Source organism: Lathamus discolor, chromosome 7, assembly GCF_037157495.1.
Source record: "Lathamus discolor isolate bLatDis1 chromosome 7, bLatDis1.hap1, whole genome shotgun sequence".
NCBI lineage: Eukaryota > Metazoa > Chordata > Aves > Psittaciformes > Psittacidae > Lathamus > Lathamus discolor.
In genome coordinates, this window is record NC_088890.1 from 302,775 (window position 1) to 328,191 (window position 25,417).

General features: G+C 48.4%; 1 protein-coding gene across 13 annotated transcripts in view; it reads left to right on the forward strand.

The window, feature by feature from the left end:
• Positions 1-21,489, forward strand: part of TMCC1 (transmembrane and coiled-coil domain family 1) — an 83,831-nt gene extending 62,342 nt beyond the window's left edge. For 10 of the 13 annotated variants that reach the window (XM_065687826.1, XM_065687830.1, XM_065687838.1 and 7 more), the window contains 3 exons: positions 6,862-7,796; positions 14,111-14,246; positions 17,236-21,489. In XM_065687826.1, coding sequence (XP_065543898.1) covers positions 6,862-7,796; positions 14,111-14,246; positions 17,236-17,550 — 1,386 coding nt within the window. In that variant the 3' untranslated portion in view covers positions 17,551-21,489. Of the gene's footprint in view, positions 1-6,120; positions 6,213-6,379; positions 6,593-6,861; positions 7,801-14,110; positions 14,247-17,235 lie in introns of those variants that run through there. The other 3 variants (XM_065687834.1, XM_065687836.1, XM_065687833.1) reach the window with 3 other exon arrangements.
• The last annotated feature ends 3,928 nt before the right edge of the window (positions 21,490-25,417 follow it).

A 25,417-nucleotide genomic window follows, 5' to 3' on the forward strand; every position in this document is an offset into this window, starting at 1 on the left:
TGACCTGTGTTCCCAGGAAAAATGAATCTGCTGGTTTGAAATACTTACATCTTATGCATAAACTGTTGACTGGATGAACTGCTTCCAGGATGAATTTTGATTACAGGCAGGCTGTGTGTTGTACCTTCAGCTAAAAATAAATAAAGAGAAGTAAATGTCAAAGTGCAGTTGCTGTGCTCAGGTAGGAGTCCTTTAGACAAAGTATTTGGGGATGACTTGCATGTTCAATAGAGAAACCTCTCCTGAAAAAGGGGCAGCAATCCTTGCTCTGCCGTGAAGATGTTCTGTACAGTGATCACGCAGACATCTGTTCTCCCAGACTCCAGACCCAGTTTGCTCCATTCCTTTGCAAGTCAAATTTAAGTTGCAATCTGAAAATTAGACTCTGTTCTTTACAAATGAGTGTGTAAGATGCGATAATAATCTGTATTTATGAGATAGCGGCTGGAAGCATAAAAAAAACCCCAGCAAATTACTTTCTGGGAAGTGTTAGCAATTAGTTTTGTCTCTAAGGTAATGAGATGTGATTCGGACATGCTGGGGAAAACAACCAGTTTGAAAAAAAGGCAAAAGCCCCTGACATTTGACATAGTTACTTTCTGATAAAACCTTGTATAAACTTGTTTCCAATTCCACCCTCTCCTCCCAGTTCCTATACTTAATTTTGTTCAGCTTTACCTCATTTCCTATCCTTATTATTGTAACTTCTGGCCTGATTGGCAGGCCCTCCTTGATTTAAAATCTGCAGCTGCTAAATAAACATCCATGAATGTTATTTTGGCCACATCTTTTGCTGTGTCATCCTTTTTCACCTCAAAAATGAAGTTCCTGCAAGCCCTTGTGTATAATTCAGTTCTTCCCTATTTTTCCATTCAGATTGTGTACTTGTTCCCTTGGACTTGCTTACCCATAATGACTTACCTGTAATGTCAATGTTACTGCCCCGTTTATTCACCCAGCACCACTGGTTTTCTTCCTGACTGGTCTGTACCTTTGCAAAAGCGTTATTAATTGGAGCACCAAGCCTTGCTTACTCTTCTGCATTCAGAAATACTTTTTCTCAAGATTTCAGAAGTTTAAGGTGAAGAAGGTAAGGTCTTGGGCAGCAGTTGGATTTTTAAAAGCAGTCAAAGGGGCCACAGACATGATCTTCAGGGAGCTGGTACACTGTGCTGTGCCAGCCCCTTCTGTCTCTGGGGTGTAAATAAACACTTGTGGGCAGAAGTGGTGCCTGGTCCTGCAAGTCGCTGTCCATCCAAGGACGCAGCTTGTGTGATGCTCTTCACCTCAGCGCACTGTAGACAGGGATGTGTGTGTGTGAGCTGCGGGTGGGAGAGGTGTAAGTTAGCTTCAGTTCCCTCTTAACCAGCTAGTGGCAGCATTCTCACAGTGCCCCAGGCAGGTTGATTCACACAAGGGGGATGTGTGGAGCCTTCCAAGCCCTCATGATGCTGCAGGGAATGGCCTGACCAGCCCTTGTACTGCACTGACAGAGGCTTCCCTGCCGAATAGGTTGTGTTGGCTGTGACAATGCTGCGTGCAATTCTTTCTGTTACCGCAGGTACAGTGTCACGTGGCAATAGTGTCTTTTACTGTTCCCCCACCCCCAGTGACTGCTGACATTGAGATATTGGTCTCCTTTGGAGATTTCTGCTGCTGAGAGATAGGAGTTTGGTTGCTTTATGGCTGAACTTTGTTTCTGACACTTGAAACAGCAGATGAAGTCACATAGAACCATAGAATAGTTTGGGTCGGAAAGAACCTTAAGAACATCAAGTTCTAGCCCCCCTGCCATGGGCAGGGACACCTCACACTAAACCATCTCACCCAAGGCTCTGTCCAACCTGGCCTTGAACACCGCCAGGGATGGGGCATTCACAGCTTCCCTGGGCAACCCATTCCAGTGCCTCACCACCCTTACAGTAAAGAACTTCTTCCTTAGATCCAATCTAAACTTCCCCTGTTTAAGTTTTAACCCGTTACCCCTTGTCCTGTCATTACAGTTCCTAATGAAGAGCCCCTCCCATCTCCATATCGAACTAGATAACAAGGCCAGGGGAGAGTCACACTGCAGCTGGCTTTACCAGATACCAGGTTGTGGGTGAGGGTTTGTACATGTGCCTCAGCCATGGCTCTGTGTGTGTTTCTTTGGGCACTGGTGCCAAGCGAATCAGCCCCAGGTCACTTTTTCCTCCCGCAGTGTTCCTGCAGTTCTGCTGGTCCGTGCAGCCTCACAATGCACCGTGTTTGGAAACTTACTAAGAACAGAAACATCACTGAGTTCCTTGTCATGGGGTGGTTCCCTTGGCATCCCCACCAAAGACAGGGAATGCTGAAGAGCCCTCAGGTCTCCAGAGCTCTGTTGCCCTCCTGTCTGTGTCAGGTACCTGCCAGTTCCTCCCCTCTGTGCAAAGCAAGGCCATGTGGCACACCTGGCTCTGGGTGGTGTGCAGGAGCACACATGTGCCATGGTGATCATCACTCATGATCATTTAACTACCATGAGTAAGGTATAAAGCCATTTCCTTCTGGTCTTACCAGCTCTAGCTGCTATCCAGGGCAGGCAAAGGGATTGTATTGGAATTTTTTCTTGTCTTTTTTTCAGGGTCATTTTTCATTTTTGTTTTTTGCCATAACCAGGATGATCTTCCCACCATTTTGAGGGTTAATTGCCAGAAGGCAAAGGCTGCTTACCTCTTTTAGAAACCCCAGTTACAATCTAACCAGTGAGCCCTACTATGAAAAATGCACAGCAAGACCTCCTTGAGCTACCTATCTGTCTGTGAGCTTTCCTTAGCCAGTTCTCATTTTCTTTTGGATTTGAGAGTGTAATAGGGACAGCTCAAAGCAGCTGCTAGCAGTGATGACCAGCAGTTTCTGTGGGTAAGTAGATGGAAGCCTGTTAAAATGCAAAGCTGCTATAGTTTCTGGAGATTCAGTAGGCCAATGAAGTGTTGCAGGGTAACTGCGTGGTGTGTCTTGAGGAATCGCACTGGACCTGTTCTTTGTTTTTCTTCTGTATTCTTGGCAGGAAAACCAGGGCAGATTTCACATAGTGCAGGAGCATGTATGTGCACTGGGTGCTTGCTGAGGGAAAGTGCAAGGTGGATGCTATAACCGCAGACGTGGTCAGATGCAAAGGATGCTCTATTTTATTCCCCCCCCACAATTTTTATTCCTCAGAAGGTGTTACTTAGAGATGCTATTTAGTGATGAACAGACTGTCATGTAACCGTGGTGGCTCCTGTGCTTGCCCGTGACACTGTGTCGCACTGTCCCACCAGCGAGGCTGCTGGCAATGCTGCTCCAAACTTAGGACTTCCTAATGAGTCTCCCAGATTTTTCTGCTTACATCACTGTCCTGCCTTCGGCAGTGGGAAAAGGAAACAACACAGCTTCTGAGTTCCTTTGTGATTAGTGCTGGCTGCCCCTCACTGGGAAGCATGGTTCATCCAGGCAGCTTGTGCACCGTGAGCTCCCTCCTGGGGCTGCTCTCACGGTTGTCATTCCTGGCTCCCTTCTCTCACCTTGCCCTAGATATTTTTATTCCAAGTAACATGATGCTTTTCAGTCACATTTTTAAAGCTCCACATAAGGGAGGAGAGGCAGGAGCTGAGCCATCTCCTTTCAGTAGGCTTGCTCCAAGCTCTGCTGTTTGCCCAAGCCAGCTGCCCTGCTTGTTTAAAAACCAATCCATCCTGTTGGCGACTTGCCCTGTGGTATGTGCCTTTGCTGAAGTAGTTTTCAAAGAAGGGTGAAACACCTTTAAAGGACTGTTGCGTTTAATCTTCAGCAAAGCCAAAAGGCAGAGCCTGGGTTCTTTTTGGGTTGCGTATTGCAGAATAGATACATCAAAAAACCTTTTGCGGGAGGGAAGCCCCGACACAGTTGAAATTCTGGTAGCTTGGTAAGATCTTGAGGGGGAAGAAGCATAAGGGCCTCACATGATGACACTTGGCTCACTTGCCAGCAGAGCACTGGGCAGCTTTCAGTGTTCCTCCTGGCAGGTCAGGCCGGTCCACTCCCGCTGGGCTGAGTCAATGTGGTGGAAAACTGTACTGCAAGTGAGATTGACTAATTGAATTGTAATCCATATTTTTAGACAAACATTGAGCATTACAGTATTTAATTTACCAGCATCTTTTCAGGACAGATTGCCAGTCATCTTAAATCAATAATATGTCACCAGCATTTCCCAGGGACCCAGTTTGTGCTGAGTCTTCCCTTTCTAAAGCCTTGTCAATACAGAGAAATTACTTAAATTATCTCAGTTCTGTTCCAGAACAGCACTTTGTCCAGCCCTTTGCTTTTTAATTGGAAAAAACCCATCTTGCTATTCCAGGATAATATCTACACAGCTGGTGATTAATTATTCTAACATAGTTTATTCTGCTATGGCTGTTCTGGTTTCTGTCACAGGTATGGGAAGATGTCCCGAGGAGATGTGCTGAAGTCAGTTGACTTTAAAAGGGGGGAAGAGAAAGTCTGTGCAAATTTTTTCTCAGAAAGAGGTGTCTGAGAGGAAGAGTCTTCTATTAGTGTAGCGTACAGTAGTTGTACACACATGCTAATCGCACCCAACTGGGAGTAAGTTATGCTGATAGAAACTCTTTGTTGCAAAGTGATGTGAAAGTCCCGTTAGTTCTACAACACTGAAATGTGCAGATTTCATCTCGTAGCAGATCTGTGCTGTGGCAGAGCTGACAGCCCAGCATGATCTGCAGAAATGTTTGGTCTGTGGCACTGGTCAGTCCCACTCTTGCTCACCTGTACCAGTGCCCAGGGCAAATACTGCGGGGGGGGGGGTGGGGAGGGAATATTTCAAATTTATTTCTGAAAAATTTGCATCACATTTGTGGATCTTTCTTTTTTCCATCTGCTGTTAATACTTAGATTTCCTTCCTCTGGAGCAGGCACAGGTTGTTACAGAGGGATTGATAGGGTCTTTCTGAGAAGGCAGCTTGTTTTGCAAGGCAATTAAGAGGAGTAATAAGATTGTATCAGTGTGCTGAATGGAAAAGCCATGCGGATTAGGGCAGGCTGGCGAAGCAGCAAATGGGCCTGTGCACTATTGCACGTGGAGGACCTGAAGAGCACAAGCTAGCAGTGATGTATGGGTTGGCACTGTACATGCCCTGTGCACCCAGGGTCTGTGCTTTCTTGTAGATGATATGAAGAGATCAGATCAGTGACAGTTCTGGGAAAATCTTAATGAAATTAGAGATCCCAAGGAGAAGTGTCTTACTGAGTGTGTACTGCTTTGAAATATACTATTGCGTAGATCCCAGAGACAGTATGTCCTCTATGCAGTGCTAATGACATGCGTATAGTTGGTCCCACTGATTAATGTGAATTCTCAGCACTAGTTTTCCATTAATCCAGAGAGCTGGGGTTTCTACAGCTAAACCTGCTTCAGAGAGCAGCCGATATTTCTGCAGTCACTGCAGACTGATGGCTGATACTCTGTGGTTTCCAGCAAGCAAAGTCCTCTAGAAAGTGCATCAGTTCGAGAACCTTGCAGATGGGAAGGGGCCTTGCTGAGCTGCTCAGTGCTGCCAGCTGCTGCGGGGCCTTGTGGCTGTTGCTTTAGATGGAGGCTGTTGGGAATAGGGAGAGTGAGCAGTTAACTCCAGTAGCATTTTTGGTTTGTACAGTATATATTGGCAAGAGAAATATGGGAATGAGTTCTGCATTTGGGGAGCGGGCTGTGAGTTAGCTGGTAGTTGTTTCAGGAGTAAGACATGAGTAGTTGTGTGAATAGAATAATCCGGGACGCTACCCCGTGTTTAAGGGGGAGCAGAAGCGCGCAGCGTTACTGCTTGTTCGCGGGGCGTGTGGGGTGCGAATCGCAGCGGGTTCGTCCCACGGGTCCCAGGGCCGTTTGCGCGGCCGGAACGTGCGTTTGGTCTGAGTTCAGCGGGAGCAGGGCTCACTTCGGGTGCCGGCTCCGGGCCTCCGCGGGGCGCGGCCGGCGGCAGCTGGGCTCCGCGTCCGCGTCTGCCGGGGCCAGGGTCGCCGGGCAGGGGCGGGGCGAGGCGAGGCCTCCGCCCCGGCACGGGGCGCCCTTCTCGGGGGCGGGGCCGCGCTGCTCGGCGGCGGGCGCGGCGCCTTTTGGGCTGGGGCCGGGCTCAGGTGTGGTGGCGTAGCCATGCGGGCGCGGGGTGGGAGCCATGCACTGGGAGCGTGCGCTGCTGCTCCGCCGCAGCAACAAGGTACCGGTACCGGGAGCGGGGCGGGGGAGGCCTTGGGGCTCGGTCAGCGTGCGCGGTTCCTGCGCGCTGGAGCAGCGCTTGACTTGGGAGCTAACCGCGGGGTTTGTCCCCTGGCAAGTGCCCCCCGCCGAGGCCCCTGCGCGCAGGCTCGCCGCTCGGGAGCGGGCTCCGGGGGGCTCTGGCCTTAGCAGACCCCCTGGTTTCTCTAAGTCTTGTCGTTGCTTTTTTGCAGCCGGTGAAGCCCCGGTAATAACCTGGGTTTGCCGTACACTGGTGTGTGTGGGTTTTGCTCTTCCACAGTTGCCTGCTCTGTCTTTACTCACCTGCTGGCAGAGCTGATGGCCTCGTACCTATGCTTCAGAGAACTCAGCCTGCCAAACGTGGGTGCCATGTCTTTATCTGTGCTTGAGTTTTTGGTGGTTTGAGGCCATTAAGCTGGTTTAAGTACAAGAGGTTTTGCTTTTTTCTCAGCTTTTCCTAGATGTCTGTAAAGCACATGAAGCTCAGTTGGTTGGTACCACAGAATCGCTGAAAAAGGGTACATTTCTACAGAATTACATCTACTTGCCAAGTGTGTTAGAACAAAGGAAGGGGTTTATATTAGTGAAGCTGGTGATTAGCACTTACATGTCTCTCTCTTCTCGCCTAGATTGAGCGGTTGGACGTGAGCAGCTTAGCACAGACCTCCAGTGCTGTGGCCTCGAGCACTGATGGGAGCATCAACGCAGACTCTGTTGATGGGACCCCAGATCCTCAGCGTACAAAAGTGGCTATTACACACCTGCAGCAGAAGATACTGAAGTTGACTGAGCAGATCAAAATTGAACAAACGGCCCGTGATGACAATGTGGCAGAGTACCTGAAACTGGCCAATAACGCAGACAAGCAACAAAGCGCCCGCATTAAGCAGGTGTTTGAGAAGAAGAATCAAAAGTCAGCCCAGACCATCTTGCAGCTGCAGAAGAAACTAGAACATTACCATCGAAAGCTGCGAGAGATTGAGCAGAATGGGATCCCTCGGCAGCCGAAGGATGTCTTCAGGGATATGCATCAGGGTTTGAAAGATGTCGGAGCAAAAGTCACTGGCTTCAGCGAGGGAGTAGTAGACAGTGTGAAAGGTGGGCTTTCCAGTTTCTCCCAAGCCACCCATTCAGCAGCAGGAGCTGTGGTTTCCAAACCCCGGGAGATTGCCTCCCTCATAAGGAACAAGTTTGGGAGTGCAGACAATATTGCTAATCTGAAAGACTCCTTAGAAGAAGGCCAGGAAGATGGGACAGGAAGCAAGGCTTTAGGTGTTATTCAGAACTTTCAGTCAAGCCCAAAATATGGCAGTGAGGAGGATTGCTCCAGTGCCACATCAGGTTCGGTGGGAGCCAACAGCACAACAGGGGGCCCTGTGGGAGCTTCTAGCTCCAAAACAAACACTCTGGATATGCAGAGCTCAGGGTTTGATGCAATACTGCATGAGATTCAAGAAATTCGAGAGACACAGGCAAGACTGGAAGAATCATTTGAGGACCTTAAGGTTCGCTATCAGAGGGACTACTCGCTAATAATGCAGACGCTGCAGGAGGAGCGGTACAGGTAGGTGCTTTGGTACTGTGTTTTGAATTAAATATTGCAAGTTGCAGAGCACCAGTCCTGGACAGGACTACTCAGCAGGCTGTTCCCAGCAGCCTGATTCAGATGGGAAGCTCTGTGGTCTTAGGATTTTGCTCTTCCAGCTTTGTCTTTTGTAAATATTGTCGTCTTGCTGCTCATCTCCCTTTCTGTACAAGAAAGAAATAGTGAGGAAAAAAAGTTACTTTGTAGTGTTTTCAAGATATAAAGTTAAACCTGAGAGGTTTAGAACAGTGTCTCAAAAGGCCAGGAATATATTGATGCAGTTACTGTTATCGAAACAGTGCATTTCCTTGCAAAAACCTTGCAAAGGTTTGGGTCAAGGCCAGAGGCTGGGGACTGAGTGTGGACAGTATCCTGACCTGCCTCCTCCAATGCTCAGATCCATATCTACCAGGGAAAGAAAGATCCAGCTTTCTTAGGGTCCTCAAAAAAAGACATGGTCTTGCCAAAACTAGATTATCCTCTTCCCTTCTGCATTCAGCCCCAAAGAGGCAGGGTTCAATGAAATTGAATGAAATTAAATGCAAATATTGGCAGTGCTCTTGTCCTGGAGGTCACTTGGCTCTGGAAGTGGGTAATCTGTGTTTCTGTCAGCCTTCTCCTTGTTGAAAGGAATGGAAGAGCTGGGGAGTTGCTGCAGTACTGCTGTCCCTGATCAGGTCACAGAGGAGATGTGAAGGAGGAGTGTGGTGTGGCAGCCAGTTCCTCCTACCACCGCCAGGCTACCCCCACCTTCCTGCCAAGGAAGGCAACCCATGGAGAGGTTCCAGGGAGCACTTTCCCTTTCTCTTCGTTGTTGGGTGGGAGAGAGCTTTCAGCAGGCTGCCCTGTGCTGTCCCTATCTTGTGTCCTCCCTGTCACACACTGGGAGCAAGGGGTTGTCCCCAGGCTCCATAGGGAAGAGTTACCAGCTGCCCTTCTGTAGCCATTCAGGACACTGCAATCTAAATTAGTGGGATTCTTAAGCTTCACTTCTTCAACTTCAGACAACTGCAAGGGGCCCAGGTCCTCGTTCTGATGGGGGACAGCAGGCTTTTGTAATGAGGTTGCTTATGGCCTTTGTCACTTTGGCCAGGCTGTGAAGCTGCTGGGTGTGGGGATAGGTACCGTGTGCCACTTGCTGCGTTAGTTTGCACAGCATGACATGAAGCTGCCCTGCAGCTCTTTAGGCAAACTGGTGCCAGATCGTTGGAAAAACATTTGGAAAGGCTTAGCCTGTTAGGATCTTGTAGAGACAGCAAGCTTTCTGTGTGCTTTGCAAAGCTTGGATAGACAAAGCCAGCCCAACACCACTTCCTAATCCTGCTTTGCAGCAATCAGCGATTTGGCTGAGAGCAGTGCCCAGCACAGCAACTTTGGCTCTAGTGCCCCATTGTCAGCAAGTCACATTACAGTGTTGTGTGGAGTTTGATCTTCTGTTCCCCAGCAGAGGGGTCCTGTTGTCTGTTGTGTGTAGGTTGTTGTTTCCCACATGCAGCAGCAGGCATTCATCGTGGAACACTATATGCAAGCACTGTACAGCTGAAGGAGTGGTCTGAAAGTATAATAGAAGACCTTGGGGACTGATGTATGTTGGCAGCTAAACTGGTTAGTTATTCCCTGACACCACATAGCAGGGTTCATATAGGTCCTCATGCTTGTGCAGCATGAAGCCCTATCTGTTGTGTGCCGTTAACCTTTACTGAGGTGAGCCTAGAGCCTAACCACTCACCAAGACAGCTTGGAGTGAAAAGCTTCCAGGAGAATCTGTATTTGGTTTATAAATGTTTAAAAAGATAGTAATTTAGACCTGCCATTTGGAATGTTGCTGTGAATTAATTAAAGGTATGACCTTTAAAGAGGACCAGTTAAGGGCACATGAAGTGCCCTTGTCCCTGCAGGCTCAGAGGAGAGCAGGTAACTGCATGATCTGAGGAGCTCATGGGTTAATCACAGTGAGATTAACACCTTATTGTACAAATCTTGATTCTTGTTTGATACCTTCTGTACTTTAAACCATCGTTAAGATTAAAGTTAACATCACCCTGTGACCTGGAAGGTTAGCTGATATGTCTGAGGGCAGAGGAGGATTCTGCCTTGGTGGAGGAGGCTGGCTCCTGTTTCTCTGAGCAGGAGCCCCTCTGGTTCCCCAGCTCTCTACAGAAGAAATGAGAAGATGGGAATTGAGGTTGTGGTTTGGAGCTGGGGATTCAAATTAATCTTAACTGGCTTTAAAAGCTGATTATAACTTCACTCTACTTCTGGGAAGCTTTCAAAAACAAGCACTGAGTTCAGTTACATCTTAAAGGAAGAAGTATTTTGGAGAAGCCTTTACTCGTAGGGCAACACTGAGTGTGTTGTACCTGGAAGCTGGAACAAAGCAGGTGCCATGACATTTTCTGACCTGGTCTTTGTCCATTTCCCCTTTCTTAGATGTTTTTTCTTGCAGGTCCTGATCTTTTTCCCTTGTGTGTTTGTGCAGTTTCTGTTTATCAGCTGTGGCTCACTTTGCACGTTTTCCGTGGCCTCCTCAGTCTCCTCCCTCTCCCTGCTTCCGGGCCTTGCATATCAGTCCACATAGCTGCTGGTTCATGAGCTGGCTCCAGGCAGGGACTTGCTGGTACAGTCACTCCAGTTCTGCCACCCTGGTGCTGCGGTGTGGGGCTGTGCTGCCCTGCCTGCCTGCTAGCAGCATGTGCCAGGCCCGGAGCACTGCACCGGGGCTGAGTCACAGAGGAAGGAAGATTCTGACGGTGACTTGGCCCTCATTGTGCTTCTTGTGCACGGGGAGCAGGCGCTGGGTTGCCTGTTGCTTATCTCATCAGTGGGAAGGTGCCGGTTGTTTACTGATAAGAGCAGGGACTTTCTGTGCTATTGAGACTGAAATAAAGTTCCTGCTGAGTATTTCCATCTTGTGTGTCCCTTCAGTAACCTGTTTGTACGCAGTGAAATCATGAGCTCATGTAGTTGGAGCGTGGCCAGTCTGAGGGTTTGGGTTTCTTCCCAAGCCTGGTATCCTTGGAAAGGGTATTTAGGTCTCGCATGTTCCTGTCCACAGAAACCCATCAGCCGCAGTGCTAGATGCTGGTGCAGTCATTTATCTGATTGTTGCTGAAGTCTGATTGTTGGACTTCAGTCTGTTCTCGCGTAAACCAGATCAATCCTCTGAGATCTAGGGGGGTTGAGGAGGCCATGCTGGAGCGTGGGCAGCAGTAAGGGCAGCATGTTGGGTCAGGCAGGTGCTCACCCAGCTGTGAGTTTCTTTATTCACCAGAATATGTACTGAATGCAGATAAAATGTCTTTTTCATCTTGTCTATCTCTTACGTATGCTGTATTAGTCATGTATTTTACAGCTGTTACTTTAAAATGCATAAAGCCCTTAAAAAAATGTAGTGGTCATTACTGTGTTCAGCCTTTCCCAGATCAGATCCCTGGTTCCCAAGCAGTGAGCCTCAGAGAACATGTGGAAGTCTGACATGGCTTTTTTGAATAGAATGTTTCCATATTCCACACTTCAGCCGAGCACCCATCTCCAATGTTCTCCGAGGTACACGTGATATCTGGCACTAGGCTTTTACGCAGCAAAGTTTCTGTGCAGGAGCGTGTCAATCTAGAGGGTAGTAATACTTGACGAGAAATTTCACATTTTAGCTAGTGAAAAAATAATTCTTGGATTCCAATGAGGAATTTACTGGACATGAAGTGGGATTCATCGTTCAAGGCACTCCAGTATTCACAGAGAAGTTTAGAGTCTGTTGCATAGACTGGCACTTGTGTTAGAGAGGGAAGTGTGAGTATAATCTTAACCCTCTTGACAAGTGGTATTTCTGTAATACCTCTGAATTAAATGTGAGCCATCCTTCAACAGGAAATCCCTGGCTTTGCGCTCTGTAAGTCACACGAACCCCTCTTAGCTTTTCAGATTTGAGCACCAGTAGAAAACAGCAGGGAAAATGTTTTCTGAATTGTAGATAATGGGACAAGGAGTGAAAAAGAGGTAAATGGAGGAAGAGTAATTTCAAAACCAAGTGTGGGAGGGGGGTGTGGTGGTGGTGGGGGGGGTGTTTTGTTTTCTAAATAACCCAATTTTGGCAGCTTCCTACCACCAGTTTTTGAAAGTAGGAGTGGTTCTTGGGTATAAACTGCAGCAGCTCTGGGGTCGCAGGGAGGTGAAGCATGGTTTAGGAACAAGCCTGTAGTCCTGCAGGCAGGGCAGGGAGCCAGGCCTCTTGCAAATAACGCTATACTTAAACTCTTAACTGTATGGATTTGCAGCGTTTCCTTATGTTTCCTGTAGATTGAGGTAGTTTTGAAGTTATGAAAATACAATTGTTTCTTTGCTAGAGAACAGGATTTAAGCTGCCTGGGAACAGCTGCTTTATGAAGTGTGTCTATGCAGGAGGAGGTTAAAAGGCATAATCATGACATTTTCAGAAATGTTTAAGTCCCTTTTTGTGTAATAAACCCCCTTGAGATTTTTGTAATCTGTTAACAAAGTGAATATATTTCAAGTAATTGATGCTGCTTTTGTGACTTAGAGTGGGTTTACTTGTGATTTCTTGGTTGTTGGCAAGCTGATTTGTTTTAAGTTGGGTGGGAACAAATGGCAGTATTAATTACCTCCTTCTTTAGCCAGTCTTTCCAGGGCTATTCCCTTGTTTGCAGCCTGTTGTTCCTGGGAGGTCAGTTCTCTCGTGTGTCTTGTCTCATTGCACAGCTCTTGTGGCACCTCCTGGCCTGACCTGGGTCAGCTGGCAGTTGTCTCAGCCTCACTGCTGGTTGACCACGTGTGTTTCATTGGTGGAAATGGTCGTGCTATGTCTGATGACTCCTTAGTTTGAAGCAATATTGCACTGGGGATGGAAATGGAAATGGAAATTCTCTTCAGACTTTTCAATTAAAAACAAAAGCCAAGACTGCTTTTAAAGGCAAGCTTTTGCTTACACAACCTGAATATTTAGCTTGTGGAGCACCAAAAAAACTGATTAAAGAAAAAACCAAAACCCAGAAGCAGGATTTTTGTCTTGGTTTTAGAACTTGTAATTAAATTCATCATTCTAGATAAGCATTGTTTATTCATTTCATATGTGTGTATGTGTGTGTGTATGAATTAAATTTATGGAGTCAGAGGGAAACCGAGATTAAAATGAGGAATTATCTCTTTGAATTCCTTAGAAATTTCTCAGTTCTTAGTATCAGGGGTCAGATGATAAGAGCTGTATGGTAAGCCTTTTCCATGCTGTTATAACGAAGAATAGGAAAACCCCACGGTCACAGTAGCTGTACCCATTCCTTAGTTACTAGTACTAGTAACAAAGCAGGAGTGAGAAACGGGTGGGAAGAATGGTGGAAGGGGTGGTGTGGATGGTGCCCTGCTCACTGCTCCCAACCTCTGGCTGCAGCCTTGCTCTGTGTGTGTGTTACCTTTTGGAAGTAATAGCAATAATTGCCTGATTCTAAAAGGGTATTGAAGCAGGAGTTACTTGTAAATACGGACTTCGAATTTAAAAAATGAAGCACTACATACAAATGCCAAAGTACCCCTAATATACTTTGAAAGTGCTAAAACAACAGGATGGAGCTATCATTGAAGTCAATTTAGAACTCCCTCAATGAGGAACAGCATGGCATCTCTCAGAATTGTTGTAACTCAGGTTTTTTGGGCAGCCCTTGGCCTCAGGACTGCTCGGAGGCCAAACTGACTGCTCCCAGGAGCAAACTGAAAAATAAGCCTGCAGGTTAATGATTCATGTGCCCTCCTTATGACCGATGTGATGGTCTTTGATAGTTGAGTTGCATCATTTGTGGGAGATAAAAAATAAGTCAGATATTCATGTGATCTCACATGCAGAGATCAGTCAGGGCTGTCGTGTTCTCTGAGACATCATCACATTTCCTGTCTGTATTATTTCTATGCCTGTTACTGTTTCACGTGTAGATGGAAATGCTTAAGAGCTTATGGTATTAGAAGGGAACTGTTGGCTTTACACTGAAGTTTGGGGAATAACTTGCTCTGTTCTAATTCTGTCCTTGATTTCTTGCATCACTTGACAGTTGGTATTTAACTTCTCTGTTTTTCCCCAGGACAGAAACAGGATTAACACTGCCTTACCTGGTAGAAAGGATTTCCTTAATTCTCAGTGAGAGGGCCTTACACTGTAATGCACAAGTGTGTAATGACTGAGGTGCCACAAAGTTGGCAGTAAAAAGTCTATGATGATCACTGATTGTTACTGGTGTAATTTTGTCATCCTTCTCTCATTAAAACTACTGTACTGTGTATGTCACTTCTAGATGTGAAAGACTTGAAGAGCAGCTAAATGACCTGACTGAGCTCCATCAGAATGAGATCCTCAATTTAAAACAGGAGCTGGCCAGCATGGAGGAGAAAATTGCCTATCAGTCTTACGAGCGAGCCCGGGACATCCAGGTGGGTGACAGAAGCAAGGAAACTCAAGTCCTGCCTTCAGCCTGCTCTTTCTATAGCCCATTCACTTTTGAAAGACTTCTGTGGTTCAATATTTGGTTTTAATCCTCGTAGCTTTATTGCTAAACTGCATATGGAGAGTTCTGTAAGGGCCTTTATTCCATCTCTGACCCTCTGGTATCTCTCCAGGGAGCTTCTCTTGTGATGGCTGTGCCCATGCAGCAGCAGCAGGCTCACCTGCGGGGAAGCCTTCCCCTCCCTCCAGAGCAGCGGTTTTAATTCAGGTGTAGCAAAGTGGAGCCTGCAGCCGTGTTATGCACAGGTTTTGGAGGGCCATGTTTGAAAGTGATGGGCCATGACCTAAGCACTTTTTTTTACAGTAGTGTTTCCACTAAGCAGACCCTATGTGTTCCTGTGTCACTAATTTTACAGCAGTGGCCACATATAGCTAAGGGAAAACAGCTTTGGATATCCCCTGCATTGAGTTGGAAAACAATTATTTCTGCTGGTTTTGCCCAAACAAGGAGGTGTTTTTAGAAGAGAAGTTTCTTTCAGTACACACAAGACCAAAGCTATGGAAACAGAGATAACAAAGTTGTAGGGTTTTCCACAGAGCAAAAGACATGGGAAGTTATCTGGGCAGATGCTAAATCTTAAAAAGAAAGGCCTGCTCATAAATGGATCTATCATCCATTTTAAGTGCTTGTTGTGCTAGTTTTAGCAGGTATCTCTGTTCTGATTGCTGATGTGAGATATTTATAGATGTGAGCAGAACACTGTGGGCCAGAGTTCTCCCTCTTTCCAGCCCCTTGAGGTGCTGCAGCCAGGTGATTTCCTCTGCAGACAGAGCAGGCTGTGCTTTTGGCGCACTTGTAGATCCAGCTGCAAGACCAGTTGGGTCCATGTCCTTCCAGGCTGCCCTTGGTTGGAATAGGCTGAGCAGTTTTGTCCTGAGCTTTCATGGGCTGTTACTGAAGAGAAGCCCTCATGTTTCATTGACCTCCACTGGCACGATGCAATGACGGAGAAATGTAACAGGTGACAATGACCTTTAAGGTGAGGTTAAAATAAAGCAATGTCTGTGGACATTGGTGCCATGGCCTCTGATAGAGTAAACAGGAGCCTTTCCCATGAGGGAACGTTACAATATTCAGGTTTTGTTCTCCTCTCCAATTTAACACAGCAAGAAGAAGTAAGGTTCAAAACTTAAATTGAAGTGGGGATTTTTCAATCGTTCTTTTAATCTTCCCTAAAAGTGCTGAGTTGTAAAGCATGGACTTGCAAATGGGGTCAGACTATTCCTCAGCATTGCTGGGGAAAAGGTTAAGTGTTGAGTTTTCTTTCACGAAAAACTAGTTAAGAGCGTGGGCTGATGCTGCAGAGGACCAGAGTCCTGGTTCCTTTTGCAGTGATCAGTCTGAGGGAGACTGTTACTTGCTGCAGATTTCTAGATGTTACCTGATGGTGGCCTTTGAGTCTGAGAAAAGTAACACTGAGGGAGCATTAAGGGAAAAGTTGTAACTTCGTATCTCCAAGAACAGAAATGTCTCACTGCATTAATTGCCTTAAAACCTCTCTTCTTCCTAGACCACACACTGCATGTCATTAGTGTTGTATTGTGGATTGGGCTGGTCCTCTTGAGGATTGACATTCTGTTCAGCCTGGAGAAGAGAAGGCTGCGTGGAGACCTCATAGCAGCCTTTCAGTACCTGAAGGGGGCCTTTAGGGATGCTGGGGAGGGACTCTTCATCAGGGACTGTAGTGACAGGACAAGGGGTAATGGGTTAAAACTTAAACAGGGGAAGTTTAGATTGGCTATAAGGAGGAAATTCTTTCCTGTTAGGGTGGTGAGGCACTGGAATGGGTTGCCCAGGGGGGTTGTGAGTGCTCCATCCCTGGCGGTGTTCAAGGCCAGGTTGGATGAAGCCTTGGGTGGGATGGTTTAGTGTGAGGTGTCCCTGCCCATGGCAGGGGGGTTGGAACTGGATGATCTTGAGGTCCTTTCCAACCCTAACTATTCTATGATTCTATGAAATGTCCATAAACAATCACCCCCAAGTCAAAAGTTTAGAGATGTTTTGTCCAGGATAGTCTCTTCCTTCCACATAGTTTTGGTTTGCCTCTTCCTAGAGGCAGGTTCATAAATCTCATGCCTCTTACCCATCTCCTAGTCAGCTTCTTTCTCCAGCCCTTGCAGTGTCACCCAGAGGTATGGCAGTGCCACACCATGCTGCTGTGCAGCCCCAGCCTTAGTACTCCTCAAACCTTTCCCTGAGCTCATGCTCACTAAGAAAGCAGAATGTGGCCAAGCCTTTTTGGTTAGTTGTTTCTGTTGACTTAGTTTTCTGCCAGGTTGACTAGAGAATTGAATCGGCTTACGGAAGGGCTGGATAAGCACAAGCAAGGAAAATGATGAAAATGGGAGGCTCTGGGAATGCGCATCCCAGCAGAGGAGGAAGAGTGCTTGCCAGACACAGCACCTTTGTCCCCTCGGTGGTCCCTTGAAACCAAAGCAGAAGTGAGCAGCCCACCAGGTTAACACCCCCCTTTCTCGACAAAAGCTGATTGCTGAGGGCTGTCAGCACCCTGCTCCCTCTGGCTCCCATGGTAAGGCAGGAAGGATGGTAAGGCCCCTTGTGACCACTGCACCACACATGCAGGGACAGGCAGCTAGCTGCCAGTGTAAAGTGGCAGCTGAAGCTTTTAAGGGAGCCTGACTTGTACCCAGCCTGTCACCTTTGTCAAGCCTCTCTGGCATAAATGAGACGGTGCATTGCAGACTGCAGCACCTAGTTAACAAGGAGCTTCTCACCCTCCTTGGCGCAGCTTCCTGCCCTCCTGCTGCAGGATATGAAATCAGTGCAGTGACTCATGTCCTGCTTAAGGAGGGTGGCCCTGGTCTGGCCTTGTTGATAAGGTCACAGCCATGGGCTGGCCACCATGAGGTGGCCTGTTGGGCACTGGCAACCCAGTGGTGTGTTCTTGCTGGCAGGAGGCACTGGAAGCGTGCCAGACCCGTATCTCCAAGATGGAGCTGCAGCAGCAACAGCAGCAAGTGGTGCAGCTGGAGGGGCTGGAGAATGCCACGGCCAGGAATCTGCTGGGGAAGTTCATCAACATCCTCCTGGCCGTCATGGCCGTCCTCCTCGTCTTCGTCTCCACTGTGGCCAACTGTGTCGTGCCCCTCATGAAGACTCGCAATAGGACGTTCAGCACTTTATTTATAGTGGTTTTCATTGCCTTTTTGTGGAAGCACTGGGACGCCATCACCGGCTACTTGGAACGGTTCTTCTCTCCCCCCAGATGATGGTGGCAGGAATTGGCTGCATCGCGTCCCCAGCGCTCTCAGTGAGCTCATGTGGCAAAGATTAGTCAGCAGCTACTGCGCTGAAGTTTTAAAGTGTCCGAGTGAATTTGTTTACATTTAGAATAACGTTTTTTCTCTGCAAGATGCATTGCAATAGTATTTTTTAGATTTTATTCAAGAACTTTTTGGCGAGAATCCTGGATAATTTTTATGTAGCATGGTTCTCTTTGGATGCAAATCTTAAGATTCTTTAAAGTGTACAAAAGAAATAAATAAAATACAGAAATCTGGAGCATACCAATGGGCAATTTAAATTGTGGCTTGAACTACTGTACTAAACCTGTCAGGAAGAAGAGAACGTGGTTAGCTTAAGATGCGCAAAGCTAAATCTAGTGCACAGCCTTGAATGATGGTACCACAGCAAACCTGTAACACTAAACCTTTACTGTGAAGTCTGCTCACATTCCATGTCCAAATGTATGCGTTCAGAGTGGTTTCTTTCCTTAACAAGAGAAAAACGACGACATGTGGATCTCCTTCCCAGCTCAGCGTCTGGGTTCGCCGTTTGTGCTAACCTGACTTGTAATAACTTTCTCTAAGGCTGCCTAACTTGGCTAAGCAAATGAAGCGGAAGCCTCATGCCATACACAGTAACTGCACAGTTGTGCTACAGTATTTTGAAGTAGTCCTTGAAATACTTACCTTTAAGCAGAAGCCCTTGGTCGCACTTTTAAGGTTTTTTTTATATGTGTGTATTCACAGATTTAAAAAAAAAAATCCGAACAGCATACTTGAAGAGTGTAATACTCCAACTCTCAGTGCTTCCTTATTGTTTCTAATAGGATTTTTTATTATAATTATTATTATTATTATTGGGGTTTGGTTGTTTTGTTGTTTGGTGGTTTTTTTTTTAAGGGGTTGGGAGGGTCATTACTTTTTTTTTCTTTTTTTTTTTTTTTTCCTTTTAAATAAAGAAGTGATGTTTTTAAATGAAGAAGTGCGTGAATAATTGTGAGCCGTCTTGTCCTGAAACAGTTTTGAGGATGGCAGAGGGTAGTTTCTAGTGCCAGCCTAGCTGGAGTGCAGCACTGTTCATATGCCATTTATCTGCCTCCTGAGTGTACAGATGCAGCATCATGAGAAACATCTGTCTCCACCCATTGTTGTCATGCAGGGCTTTTTTCCCTCCTTCCTTTTCCAGATGTGAAGGAGAGTGTGTTTATATTTCTCATTTGCTTGTTATCAGTCAATCCTGGCCTCAGGATAAGAATAAGGAATTTTTGTTCATTCCTTCCTGGGGAAAAGACAGGTTCTTTTAAGGAAAGAAATACTAAATCAACAGCCCACTTAAAAGAATGGTTGTCTCAGAAGTATCTTATTTAATTTTTAAATAACCCCCTAAAATGTGAAACCAAAGTTTTCCTCCTGTCAGGCTCTGGTAAGGTTGTATGTCTGTGTCAGGGTCTTTGTATGCTGTATTTATGTGGTGTGCCATAGAGAGCATCCTCTTTCTCAGCCATGAGGGCACGTGCTGGGTGTAGATACCTTTCTGAGGCTCTAAAGGAAATGTCAGCTTCAATTGTAACTCTCCCATCCTAGCAGGTCACCACCACGTGCTGGTGGTGATGATCTGCTGGTGCTGGCAGCCACGCTTCATGTGCAGGGAAGCTGCGTTCGCTCTGTGCTGTTTTTTTAACTGGTGTCCCTTTCACCAAGCCAAGGTTCAACTTTGTCCCCATGGAATCCAAAAAGACTCCAGGATTCTCTTTCAAAGTTAGGTCTTATCTTTAAATTAGGTCTTACTTTTCCTTCCTTCCAGGATTAAGTTCCTTATGTTCCTTAACTTCCTTAAGTTCCAAATGTTGCCCAAGTGACCTAAACAAATTGTAGTCATACATATACATATATGGAAAATGCACATCACATGTAGGCACACAGGAGCCTGGGGTTTTGTGCTGTGATGCAAATTCTGGGTTCCGAGAAATTCCCTCAGAGTAGGTAAACAACTTTGAGGGTCTCTGATTGCGAGCAGGGACAAGCCCTCCACCATCCCACCATTCTTCTCCTTTCAGAGATGCTGTGTTTTGTCTATAATCACAGGAAACTCAGGTACCCCCTCCCCAGGGAGCCCAGCACACCCCTGTCACTATGTGCACTATCTGCTCCTGTCCTGCTTAAAACACAAATTGCCAGTTGCAACTGACTCAAGCCAAAAATAATCAGCTTTCTACAGAGTTGTAGATAGAGCAAAGATTGCATAAACATTCACTCCCTCAGCCATGCTTCTAGCTCCAGGGAGATTCTGTTCTGTTTAGTACCCTTCTTGGGCTGATTCAAATGATACAGGTAACTGTCATCTTCCTGTTATGTAGTTTTTATCAGAAACAAAGGTGTGAATGACTCTAAGAACTGGTTTGGCACATGACTTTGCTGCCTTTATTTCTGAAACCCTGCCTTTGCACCCATTTTTCTCGGTTTTGATCACGCTAGAATTGCTCAAGCAGGAAGGAGCTGAGAGCCAATGGATCTGGACACGCAGTGCCACTCGTCTGTAGTATTTGAAGGAAGTGTTTTTCCCTCCTTTTGTTTATATCCTAATTTAATTTAGTGTCTGAACTCTGTAGTCTTCAGTAAATACCACTTGCTACTCCACCAGAAGGTGCAGGCTTAATAGAAACGTATCACCTCAAAACTGTTTGGTGAAGGCCATGTACATATGGGTCTGGACAATGTCTGTCTGTCTGTCCCTTTCTCTCTCGACAGTTTTCTTCCATTCCAGAAAGTTGTCTGCAGTAATGCCATTATGATGCTGCATCCACTTCTCATATCCCAACACAACTGCCATGTGTTTCGCCTTTTGCATTAGCAGAATGTTTTGGGGTTTTTCTCCCTCTTCAGTTTGAAGGTCTGTGATGATTTCTGATAGCTTAATGATTATATTGTTGGAAATGTGATTCTAGCTTTAAAGCTCCCTTTCTAAGTGGTTGTGTTTGCTTTCTTGATGAAGCGTTTCTGGATGATGCATAGAAGACAGTTCTGCTACGGGTGTGTGAGTGTGCGTGTGAGTACCTTTCATTAGCCCTCCTTATGGATGTAAACTTTTTAGTGACCGTCTCTGAGTTGCGGAATGTTTCCCAAAACATTTTGTGTTCAGAGTTGAAACTATTCTGAAGTTGCTTAGGTCTGTTTAGCAGATAACAACTTGGCTTATAAAAAGGGAAGAAGAAAAGAGTTAGTTCAAAAAGCAGCAGCTCTTCATCAAAATAGGGGTTCAAATAAATTTCATCCATTTCTCTCAATGTTAAGAACAAAGAAAATCTTGATGCAAAAAAACATTTACCATTTTAAATTTTATGAAGTTTTCTCTCAGGCTCATTAGTTTAGTTTAATGTTACTCAGCATGCTCACAGCGAGTACTGAATTGGTCTGTTCCAACCCCATGAGTTCTTAGGACCTGATCAGATTCAATGTTGACTTCTGTACGTGTTGCACTGGGACAGAAAAACATTGTCTCTCAGCTTTGAAAATAGGAGGGTTTTATTATTATTATTATTATTTTAAAAAGCAGCATTATAGCAGAAGAAGCCAAGCTACAAAGGGGCTCAAGATTGGATCATTTTGCCAGTTTTTAAGTGAATTCTGAATGTGGCTAAAGAGTTAAACCTCCTGTGTGTCTGTGTTGTGTATGCCAGGTGGTATAGTAGTAGGCAATTGACTTAGCTGTAAGTGTGGTTTAAAAGTGTAAAAAAATAAACAGAAAACTCACTTGCACGGGTTGAAAAGTACAGAAATGACACTTGTGAACGTAACACTGTAGTTATAGATCTTAAGCTGCTAATTGTTGAGAGAGATTTACATTTGTCTTGTCCAATTGTCACAGATTTATCTGTGACACTTTTACTGTATATAAAAACTTTAAATAAAGACCTCAGCTATTAATACTGGCCTAATCTGGATGTTTCCAAAGGGATGGGGAGGAGAGAGGGTGGTCAAGAAGGAAGTGGGGAGTGTTAAAGCTGTGCTGAGCCCGCGAAGCTTAAAATTTGAGCAAGTTCTCCATAGATCCTGTCATCCAACTCCATCCTATAATCAGCCATGCACCACCACTGGCTGCGTTGTTTGATCTCTGCGGGCAGAGGAGGAGGAAGAGCAGCGCTGCATTCTTCCTCTTTTCCTTCCAGTCCACCTCTCCACAGGGTCACCACCATTCCCATCCCCACAGATGCCAAGTTGGCAACAACTTTGTTAAGGGGAAATGGACCACGTCATTCTCTCTGTTTGCACAAAAAGATGGAAGTGGTGCAAACCCAGCAAGAGCCCAAAAAGCCAAAGCAGCTGCTTGCAGCAGCAGACCCCAGTGTCTCCCCACAACCAGAATGCTAATTCCAGCAGGTTGTGAATGAGGCAAGTGCATGGTGCTGCCTGGCTCTAGACAGGACATGGTGCTGGGTGTGAAGTGTGATGCTCCTGCATGCTTTTGTGGTAGTCACCTAGTTGGTGCTGGTTTGACTTGGTGTGGTTGTTGAACCTGGCTCAGGATCAACAGGACATGATGACTGAGGGTGAAAGCAGTGGCCACCTCCCACGCCAGCATTCTAATCCCGTAATTCAGAGGGTTAGGAGTCCTTACTCAGTTTTTCAGTTATCCTGTGGGAAGTGGTGTGATAGCTCCACCCAGGCCTGGGGGGCCAAACAGAAATGTGGCAAGGGTACAGCTATGCTGGGCTGACGCGGTGGAGATGAAGACGTGGCTGATCTTTGCCACTGGAGCAGTTGTTCTGATGGGTCAGATCAGAGCACGCTGATGTGTTGGTGGTGGAAACGGGCAACCAGACAGCTCCCTACCACACTTTTGTCTTCAAGCTGGTTTTCATCGAGCGCTAAATCCACTGTCTCCTGAAAAAGACAGTGTTGGTTGGTGGTTTGTTGGCCTCAGTGGAGCCTCCCCCTGTGACTGGAGTCAGCAGAAATGGGAAGTGGGTTCTCTGCTGCCTGAGTTAGCATGAAGCAAAATATCCCAGGGCAAACCAGCTCTGCTGGGTTGTTCATTCCCTACCCAGATGCCCCTGGACTTGAATAAGAGTCACCAAGGTGTGGCCTTTGTTCCAGCCTTGTCCCAAAGGGACACAGACGGGAATGCTGATGAAACAGAGAAAACGCTGCCTGAAGAGAGTAGTCGGAGCAGGGTGGGAAGCTGTGGTGTTTCCAGCCTTCCTCCCCAGTGCACGTTTGCCTGTAGCCCTGCCTGTGCATGGCTGACGCCCAGCTTCCCTTGCAATAAAAAAGCCTGCAGGAGTGTGAAACTTCTTCCACTGCACACACAAAAGCACAGAAATCCCACAGGGGTCGAGTGCCAGATCTCAGCCATGGCAGCCCTCAGGACATCTTTATCTTGTTCCATGGTCTGAAGAGACCTTCTTTGCCTAGCACTGGCTGTGATGCACACGGAGTGGGAGCCCTAAGAAGTGGCCCATGAGCTTGTGGCCAGCAGAGAGCGGCGAGTGAGTGACAGCACGCTGTGAGTGTGACACCGGGCTGAGTGTGCCATGGGGCTGTGAGCGTGACACGGGGCTGCTCCATCTCGTCAGCAGCTCCTCCGTTAGAGCTGGTTCAGGCATTGCTGCCCGCACGTGCCCCGTGTGTTCTCCAGCCCTGTAGTGGGGACACGAGCCCCGGGCCAAGACAGCTCCCGTCCACCCTTGGCCTGGCTGCAAATGTCCCCGGAGGGAGACGCGGACCCGGGTGAGCGGAGCGGGGGCGGGAGCTGCTCCATTTGCGGGGAGCGGGCTCGGCTCGTCCTCGCCTCGGGCACGCCCTGGGGGCCGGGGGGTGTTTGGGAAGTTAAGATCCTGCTCACGGAGGTCCGCAGAGCAGGGCGTGAATGAAGGCTGGCGGCAGGGCCAGCGGGGCCCAGCGGGAGCCCAGCGGAGCCCAGCGGGGCCCAGCGGGGCCCAGCGGGAGCCCAGCGGAGCCCAGCGGAGCCCAGCGGGGCCCAGCGGGAGCCCAGCGGGGCCCAGCGGAGCCCAGCAGCTCACGTCTGCGGCGAGCGCCCCTCATCAGAAAACGTCTTCAAGGAAACGGCCTCCCTCTGACCCTGCCGGCGCTGCCTCCTGCGGCCTGAGCCAGCCGTGATCCGCGCCATGGGCACCACCGCGCTCTGCCCGGGAGCTCCGGCTCTGCTCCTTCCGGAAGCTCCCTGCGAAGCTGCCCCGCTTGCTCCGGACCAGCTCCGCCCCTGCGCTGGCCGCAGCTGCCTTTCCTCCGCTGCGCAAACAGGCCGTGACAACCGCCGGTGCTCGCCTGCCGCTTCGCTCCCTTTGCCGCCGGGACACGCACCTTGTCGCTGGGGGGCCTGACCGCGGGTGCCCCGAGCCCCACAGACCGCGGCGCTGGCCAGGCCCTCCCGCGGGGTGTGCGCTGAGCCGCCCTCACCCAGATCGCTTTGATCCCGGGGGGGGCGGGGCGGTTCAGTGCTCCCGATCCGATTTACCCCTTCTAAACACGGGCCCTTCCGCGGCAAAAGCCCTCCCCGACGCCCTCCCGTGGGGCCGGCGGCGCCGCTGCCCTCCGCCCGCTCCTGCCGAGGGGCCGAGCCCCCCCGGCCCCACCCCGCGGCCGGGCGCCTCCTCCGGTCTCTGGCGCCACCTGGTGGCGCCACCTGGGACTGCGCGCCCGTGCTCACCCCTCCCGCTGTTTGGCGGCCCCTGGTGGCCGCCGGCGCTGGTGGCGATGCGGGCCGGGACCGGCTGAGCGGGGCTGCCGAGGTCCCGCCCGAAGCGGCGCCTTCCCGTCAGCCGAACGCCCGTCGCCTCCGCCGTGCCCCGCTCCCTGGTGCTGCCCGCAGCTCCCACCTCCTGCCAAGCGCTGATTGTGCAGCTCATTACCGGGGGGCGGAGACACAGCCGCAGCTGGGGAGGGGCGGAGGGCAGAGTGGGGGCTGCCCGTGGTGGGGAAACGGCACGGCTGGGAGCTGGCACGGGACGGGAGCTGGCCGGGAGCTGTCTTTTAATCGGGACGGGACTTGATGCTGGCACAGCCTCTTGTGAAGCCTGGAGCCAGCTGCTGCAGGGTGCTGATACACAGGGAGCATCTGCGTTTCCTCTCTGCCAGGCTGGCTGATAAGCACCACGTGTATGAAGGGGAGAGGCAAAGATGGACTTGCCCAGTCTCCATGTCTGATACAGAAACACGGGCAAAGCACAGTTTGTAGGCTGAGATAATAGCTCTCGCTAGGCTAACCTAAACTTGTTTTACACACAGACACAGCAGTGAGCAGGAGTGATAACGGCAGCAGAGTAGATAGATTGCTACTATCTGGGTTACAAAAGGGCCTTTATTTGATCGCGCTGAATTTGCTTCCTCTGCCTCTGGATCCCTGCCGTGCCGGGGCAGGGCTCGCCAGTGCCAGCAGCCTGGGCTCGGTGTTGCAGGACCCCTGACACCCCAGCCTGCACTGTTGGCCTGGCTCAGGCCCATGCTGTTTTCACTGTGGTACCTGGTAGAGCATCTGCTGCTTTCTCGTTTTAAGACTTCCGCTTGAGCATGTGCATGGGGCAGCTGCTGTGAGGCTCTGCTGGTGGGAGGCTGCTCTTTCCCCTCCGGGACAGCAACATCCGAAAGTCTTGAGTCCAGGGACAGGCAAGGCCCACCAGGAGCATGGAGGTCTCCTCCCGGCTGCATCACCCAAGCCAGAAGGCTTCACTCTGGGGTCTCCCTTGCTGAGGTGACTCCCTTGTTTGACAAGACTGGGGATGGGGCAGGAGCAGGTCCATCCGGGTGCCCCCATGCAGCCAGGGAGCTGACGGCCTTGCTGAGGCCCCCAGTGCTGCATCAGCTGCCGGCAGCCCGTGGATCCAGTGGGAGAGGG